This window comes from Octodon degus, unplaced genomic scaffold (assembly GCF_000260255.1).
Source record: "Octodon degus isolate 3935 unplaced genomic scaffold, OctDeg1.0 scaffold00113, whole genome shotgun sequence".
Classification (NCBI taxonomy): domain Eukaryota; kingdom Metazoa; phylum Chordata; class Mammalia; order Rodentia; family Octodontidae; genus Octodon; species Octodon degus.
In genome coordinates, this window is record NW_004524689.1 from 6705324 (window position 1) to 6713546 (window position 8223).

General features: G+C 41.3%; 1 protein-coding gene across 8 annotated transcripts in view; it reads left to right on the forward strand.

Annotated features, from left to right (window-relative positions):
• The window catches only part of Kif1b (kinesin family member 1B), a 164942-nt gene that overhangs the window by 10184 nt on the left and 146535 nt on the right, over positions 1 to 8223 (forward strand). For all 8 annotated transcript variants that reach the window (XM_012516574.2, XM_023699405.1, XM_023699403.1 and 5 more), the window contains exon 2: positions 7826 to 8003. In XM_012516574.2, the coding sequence (XP_012372028.1) occupies positions 7898 to 8003 (106 nt within the window). In that variant the 5' untranslated portion in view covers positions 7826 to 7897. The remainder of the gene's footprint in view (positions 1 to 7825; positions 8004 to 8223) is intronic.

Genomic DNA, 8223 nt, shown 5'->3' on the forward strand with positions numbered 1-8223 from the left:
AAAAAAAAAAAGAAAGAAAAGAAAAAGAAAATTAAGGGAACTGACCACAACACAATGAAATAACAATAAAATCAGGAAGCAGCGTGACAGCCTGTTTTGTTTGGTGCTGGAGGTCTCGCTGTGTTGCCCAGGTTAGTCTCAACCTTCAGAGCTCATGTGGTATTCCTGCCACAGCCTATACCACTGTGCATGACAACAGAACAGTGATTTCTTTTCTTTTCTTTCTTTCTTTATTTATTTAATTGAGCAGGATTTTTTGTTGTTGCTATTTTGTTTGTTTGTTTGGTTGGTTTGTTTTTTTTTTTTTTGTATTGTGGATTGAACTCACAACCTCATGCTTGCCAGGCAGTTGCTATGCCACTGAGCTACATCCCTGGCCCCATAGAGCAGTTTTTAAGGAATGGAAAAGCTGTGATTTTTCACTCAAAAGAAATAAAGATTTAAGAGCAGGAGACACAGCACAGTGGTAGAAAGCTTACCTAGTGTAGGCAAGGCTCTGGGTTTGATTGCTAATACTGAAGAAAAAAAAAAGGTTAGCAATTAAGGATTATATAAATTAATGCTTCCTGTTTGCTGGTGACATTTGACTTTGTCCTTGAAGCATATGGACTTATGAAGGGACATGGGCATTCACACATATGGCAGAGAAGATGGTGGCTGGTGGAGAAAGTGATGGGGTTGGGGACTCAAAGCAGAGGCCTGAAAGAGGGTTGGATTCAGTGTGAGGTTAGGTTCCAGTGGCCCAGGAGAGAAGGGTGTGACTTGAGCTAATCTCCATTGTAGAAATATAATCCTGGCTGCTTTCTATAGAAAAGGAATATTACAAAACAAGCCGGTCAAAAAAACTAGATTAAGGGGGCTAGGGAGATGGCTTAGTAGAATAAGCGCTTGCGCAAGGGCCTGAGTTCAAGGGCCCCGGTTCCGGGGAAAAAAAACAACTAGATTAATTTGTCTTCTCCTTAGACTTCTAGTCATCTTAAGAGATGGGAATTCTGAAGGGCCTAAGAGAAGCAATTAGGGGAAAAAAAAACAATCCAAAACAATACTCAAATGACTTAAACTTCAGTGTTTTGATGTCCCTTTAATATTGGTGAGTGCTTCTGGAATTTCTGCACTGTTCCATGTTGCTGATGCTGTTCCTATCAGCCTTTCCTTCCTAGCGCTGCAAAGCTTAAAAAAAAAAAAAGTGTCTTCACACTGATTAGTAAGTGTTGTTTTCCTCTGATTTCTTAGAAATAGTCTATAATTAATATTTCTTAGGACTGGGGAGATGGCTCAGGAGAGTAAGTGTTTCCCTGGCAAGCACAAGGGCTTGAGTTCAATCCCCGGTTCCACCAAAAAAACCCTAAAACAATTCTTACTATAGTCTCAAGTTGATTTCAGACTTATATGACAAGGGATTTCTTTTCTTTCTTTCTTTCTTTTTTTTTTTTTCTTTAAAAGCAGGGAGTTTTGGGCTAGTGAGATGGCTCAGTGGTCTAAAGCACCTACTTAGAACAAGCTAAGCAAAGCACAGGGACCACGATTCAATCCCCCAGCACCACATGCCAGCCAGCCCCGCCCCCTGGTGGGCTGAGCTGGCCACACACACTAAATAAACAAAATAAAAAAAAAAAAATTAAAAAAAAGCAGGGAGTTTTGAAGTTGTAATTCTTTGGTAGGCATCTGTTACGGAAGGGATACCATTTATATTGAAGGAGGCTGAGGCAGGACTGCATGAGTCTCACCTGGGCAATTTAAGTGAGACTTGTTTTAAAAATAAAATTTTAAAAAGGAGAACATGTAACTCAATGGTAGGAGAAGGAGGGAGGGAGAGAGGGAGGGAGGGAGACTCTAGTGGTAGAGAGATAACAAACTACCTCTATAATTCACTGTAGTCCACTTAAGTAGTTAGCAATTACTGTATAAAATTTTAGGGGCCGGAGATGGCTCAGTGGAATAAGCACTTCCCTGGCAAGCGCAAGGGCCTCAGTTCAATCCCTGGTTCCACCAAAAAAAAAAAGAAAAGAAAAGAAAATTTTAATTCATTTGTGGAGATGGCTGGGGTTTTACCATTGATATTTAGGTTCATGGTGTTGCAGGAAAGTAACTTTAAATTATATTATTTCCAAAAAGGATGTCTATTACCTTCAACTAGAAAGGAGTTGTAAGTCAGCCTTTTCTTTTTGACACTGTGATCTTTTTTGAAACAACTTATACTTTTTTATTAATACTACTTAAAATAGTATACTATGATGACACAGTAGGACTTTAACAACAACAAAATAACTATTTAAGACTTGTTGTGGAGATCAGGATTGTGTTTTTTAGGGAGTATCAAATGTACGGCAGTGACAATGTAATTTATTCTGTCCAGGGTAAGGTCAATAAATTGAAAGAGATGAAGGCTGAAGGGATGGGTCCTGTCCTGGAGGATAAGGGGGAGTGTTGGGACAGGGGCACACGGGCAGAAAGCATGCCACGGTCCTGGAAGCCTCTGGTGGGGGGCTAGTGGCTAGAGAACGTGGGTGGAAGGCGGTGTCTTGTGTACTTGTTAACAGGTAGTTTCTGTTATGGAGTGCTGTGAATGTCGCTGTGAGGCATTCCCACGTTATTTGATAGAGCAGGGAAACGCTGAGGCCTTTTACATATTTGTTCTTGGTATTGGGGATGGACCCAGGTCCTCACACATGCTAGGCAAGTGTTCTGCTGAGCTACATTGCCTGTCTTAGCCGCCTTTTTGAGAGATTCTCACTAAGTTACCCAGGCTGTCCTGGAACTCGGAACTTGGAACCTGTGCATGGGATAATGCAGGACCTGGCTAGACACAGAGGACCTTGACTTTGGTCTTGATTTAATCAGCACTGGGAAAAGAGAACTTGGAATCCTGTCTCAGCCTCCCAAGTAGCTAAACTTCCTAGCATGTGCCACTGTGCCCAGCCACGCTGAAGACGTGTAAGTGGACAATAAATGGAATAGAACTGCACCTCAGGTGGCTGAGTGTGGCAGTATCACATAGTATATAGATGTGGTTGAAAATGGAAATATTGTGTAGCAAGAATGGGATAGGAGGAAGAAAGTCAAGTTGGTTAAGAAGGCCAAGGCTGAGTATTGATGACTCACTGGGGTGTGGAAGTAGGAATGGAAAGATTTCTTTCATTGGTGGAAGCCAAGCAATTTGGAAAACTAATTAGGTGGATAGAGGAAGCAAGCTTTTCAGTCTGTGGGAACAGAATGGTGGGAATGTTAAACAGAAAAGAGGCGAAGGAGCCTGCATTGTCCGAGGGAGAGCTGCTTTGGCTTTGGTGTGTGAGGCTGAATGAAAGGCTGGCAGGAAAGCTAGGTAGAGGAATCAAGCAGTCTGTTGAAAAATGAATGTTTAGGATGTTAGATATTGGAGATACCAGTGTTTTTGGTTCATGGCTACAAATCTATAAAGGAGGTTCAGCGGTTATCATCTTGTTTGCAAGTCAAAAGTATTCAGCGTTTTTGTAGGCCCTGGATAGAATACAAAAAGCCTTTTTGTAAAAAAAAAAAAAAAAAAAATTAAGTACAATATCCAGTTATCAATATCTTGGAAATCTTGTTTCTTCTATACTTGATTTTTGAAAATACTTATTTTTTTTCAAAATATGTATTTTTAAAGATGATTGAAAAATCATTGCATTTGGTTGATAAATAACATATCTCTCTTGTAACTCCTTTCTCTTGATGTATGCTATTTATTTAAAGAAACTGGGTGACTTGTTCTGTAGATTTTTCTGTGGTCTAGATTTGGCTAATTTCACCTTTGATGTGTCATCTGAATTGCCTGCTTTGCTCTCTGTATGTCTTACAAACTGGTAACTGGATCTAAGGCTCCTGTCCTCCCCTTACCCCTCCCTTCCTCCCTTCCTTTCTTTCTCTCAGGAGTGGGGTGAGAGTATTTCCTAGGTGGTGTATTTTCTGTGTAGTACATGAGGAGAGAGACATAAGGCTGATTGTGTGGCTCAGATGTTCTTGGCTTAGGTTATAATATTCCCCATCAAGCAACCTTTCATGGGGTCCATTTCAATAGCCAGTGATGATTTTGCAGAAAGCCTTTCCACCAGTAAGCCTGGAAAAGGTGACATTCAAATGCATTGCTTCTGCGTTTACTAGCAAGAAATTTTACTCCAAAGAAGAGCCTAGTCTCACTGACTGGTTATCCTGGAGTATTTTACGTAAGCTGTACAGGCTAAATGTAAGTCCAGTTCTTTTGTTTCATTTGCTAGTCTTCTGAATATTGATTTTCTTTTGTGTGCTGGGGATCGACCCCAGGCCTCTTGTGTACTAGGCAAGTGCTCTGTGCCACTGAGCTAGACCCCAGCTGAGAATACTGAGGTTTTCTACGGTTATCGTTATGAACTCATGACTTTGTGTATCTGGTGGGTTTTTTCAGTCCATTTGCAAAATTTTTTTGTTTAATCCTCCTAATTATTTTGGCTAGTAGGAGCTCTTTAAGCTTTATCTGTGTTGTTTTAACGTGATATCATTCATTCTTGTCATATATTTGCTTTTCAGCTGCTAACAATCTTGAAATTTCTTTGCCTATACTTGAAATTTGCCATTTTTTTCAAGGAACATAGGTTCAAGGAGACTTTTTTTTTCCAGAACTGAGGATTGAACTCAGGCCCTTGCGCTTTCCAGGCAAGCGTTTATCCTACTGAGCTATCTCCCTGGCCCCTTCAAGATTTTTGAAGGAACAAAATTTTACTCTGGGGGCTGGGGTTATGCTCAGTGGCAGAGTGCTTGCCTAGCATGCACAGGGCCCCGAGTTCAATCCCCAGTACCACCAAAAAAAAAAAAAAAAAAGAGAAAGAAAGAGAATTTTACTCTGGGAAGCTATTAAAGAGCAGGGCAAGACAGAATGCAGCCTTATAAAAGACAGCTGTGCTCTGCAGCAAGGAGTATGTAAGCGCTATAGAAAATGCCATTGACTCCTGGAATTTTGGGAAAGCTTTCGGAAGGGGAGACGGGCTGGGCAGCCACGCAGGGAGGAAGCAGATGCCTGTGTGCCTCTGGCAGAGGAGAAATAGTGAAGCACGGGAAAGGATGAGCAGGACAAGGATCTTCGCTGAGAGGCGGGCGTGCTCTAGCAAGGTTGGTCTGGCAGCAGGTGAAGCAGTGGCCTGCAGCTGTGGTTCTGCCTAGGATTTGCAGGCACATCTCTGAAAAATTAAAAACAAAGTGCCAGACTAATACCAGGGTCTAGCTTCGACTTGTTGAATACTGGACAGGGGGAGTCTAGGCTCATTTGCTTTATAAAAGACCCCCTGTGAGTCTGTTTTGTGTAGCCCTGTTAAAGGACTATTGAGTCAAAGACTAAAAGCTCCAAGAACAGCTCATTCACTTTAAATATTCTGAGCACATGGGTTAGGGTAATGGCAGTGAAAAGGTGGGATATAGCAGTGCGAATTTATGTCCGTAATGTTTTCATCTTTTTAATGAATTCTGTTAGCACTGATACAAGGATTCAAAGAGGTGGAAACCAAGCTGACCCCTGTGTGGGAGAGAGAATGATGTGACAGAAGTGGGAACCTTGGTGGGATTGCTACTGCAGGAAAGAAGGCTGTGTGTTTCAGACTTTGGCGAAAGCCGAGAGAATGATTATGTATCAGAGCAACCTAGGAGGAGCTGAAATGTGTCTTTTTTTTTTTTTCCTGTATGCTTCATGAATTCTTGTTTTCTTTGGTATAGTATTCAGCTAGTGAATATAAAGTATATAAAATATGCTGCACTAATTGGAATGCTTAATAACTCCTAAGTTTTTTATAATTCCTGTTCTATTTAATAAATGTGATCATAAAATATATGGCATATTAAATAAAGAACTATCAAATTTAAAATGGGGAACAGACTAGAAAAATATTGGTGCAGTTTGTATAAAGGTTAATATAAAAATTTTTTTTTGAAACAAAAAAATCAGCCATCTAGGAAGAAGATTTAAATAGACCATTCTCACCGGGTGTGGTGGTGCACACTTATAATCCCAGCACCTGAGAGGCTGAGGCAGGAGGATCACTATGAATTCGAGGCCAGCCTAGGCTACATAGTGAGTTGAAAGCCAGTCTAAACTACATTGTGAGACCTTGTCTCAAAAAAGAAAAAAAAAAGATAATTCTTGTAGCTGGACTGTGTAATTCATTCGTTTAGCCAACATGTCAGGTACTCTTCCTAGCGCTAGCACACAAGACAGGTGCTCACTGAGCAGTCTGGTATGCTGTGAAAAACAGGAGAGATACCCATAACACAGGAATTTCAAATACTGCTGATGCTGTTAAGATAGGGAGCTGGCCTGTCATCCTCGCACTTGGGAAGCCAAGTTCAGTCCTGCCTGGGCAGTTTAGTGAGACCCTGTCTCAAAAGGAGGGGGAGATATAGATCTGCAGATGGCCCCATTCTGGGGGAATGACAAAGGGGATTTCTTTTTCTTTGCGGCACTGGGAATTTAACTCAGGACCTTGTGCTTGCCAGGCAAGCGCTTATTCTGCTGGGCTATTTCCCCAGCCCTGAAAAGGGGGATTTCATAGGGTATGCAGGTAGAAAGTGACTTGGGGGCTTTATTTATTTATTTATTTATTTATTTATTTATTTTTGCCTTTTCCATAGGGAAAGCATTGGTAGTGTTGAACTGCCAGAGGTGAGCATTTTTAATCTCTGCTTATTTATTTATTTATTTATTTGTATGTGTTCGGCCAGCTCAGCCCACCAGGGGGCGGGGCTGGCTGGCATGTGGTGCTGGGGGATTGAACTGCGGCCCTGTGCTTTGCTAAGCTTGTTCTAAGTAGGTGCTTTAGACCACTGAGCCATCTCACCAGCCCCCATTAATCTCTGCTTAATAGTGTGGCTTCCCCGATAATTGGACTCACACTTATTCTTTAGGCTTTTCTTTTGTTTTGTTCTTCTAGAGAATGTTTATCTAGAACATTTCTTTCTGACTAGAGAGATCTGTTGTTTTGTGTGTGTGTGTGTGTGTGTGCGTGTGCGCGCGTTTTCCCACAGAATAGTATAGCTTTTATTCTTTGGAGAGGGAAACTTTTCTTCTGAAAATACTAGCACTTTTCTTGTGGCTTCTATATGCAATTGGATTTTGGTGTGAGTCACTGACAAGTGTGAAGATAGGAGCTGAGTCTGTGGGCAACTTCTGAGCTTGCGTTACAGGAGGTGCAATATACAAGGTATCTTCAAAGCTAGTGAGAATCGCTGAGTAGTTGAGGCACCTGAATCGAAGTCTGTTCTACTGCGTAACTGTACATCATGTAACCAAATGTTTCAAACTGTAAAGCATAGAATGTTCAGTGGATTTCTTTAAAGAAAGGTAATAAAGTTTACAGATGGAAAGCTCTTGCTTAGGAAACCTCTTCAACAGAAGCTGGGTGTGGTATTATACATTCCAGCATTTGGGAGACTGAGGCAGGGAGAGTGCCACAAGTTCAAAGCCAGCCTGGACTACAGTAAGGCTGCGCCACAGAATGGAAACCTGTCTTAAAAAAAACAAAAAAAACTTCTGCAACAACAACAAAATTTAATATAGTACTAAAAAGTGATCTAGAAACAGAAAAGATAAATGCCTATTGTGCACTTCCAAAAATTATAATAAATTTAGGAACCTTTTAGGAACGAGAAGGTGCTAATGGAATAGGAAAACAAATTTCAGCCTTTAGTAGTTGATAATTTACTGCTGGGAATACAAGTTTCAGGGGAGGAAAGATGAAGATTTCAGAAATGGAAACAAACAGAACGTAAGGTAGCAGCCTCTTCTATTTTCATTGACTTATGTTTCCTTTAATTCTCACTGCCTTGTATGGAACTCCTCTTTTCAAAGGAAACTTGATATAACTTCAGAAGAAGACTTGATTCCTCGTCTCTGGATTGGGTGTATCCCAAGGCCATCAGGATGTCGGGAGCCTCGGTGAAGGTGGCTGTCCGAGTGCGGCCCTTCAACTCGCGGGAGACCAGCAAGGAGTCCAAGTGCATCATCCAGATGCAGGGCAACTCCACCAGTGAGTACCATTGGTTTCTTTGGCGTTCCTCCCCGCTGCCCTTCTTGCCATGTGCAGAAGTGAGCGTCATTGTATGAAAGCTCTGCACTTTGTTGTTTTGAAGGATCCGCCGAATGCCTCCTGGACTCAGCTGTTTGCTTCAGGTCCTTTGTGCTTCCTTTTATGTAATTAAATTTTACATAAAATGTATAGGTTTCTGATTATTGAACTTATCATTTTT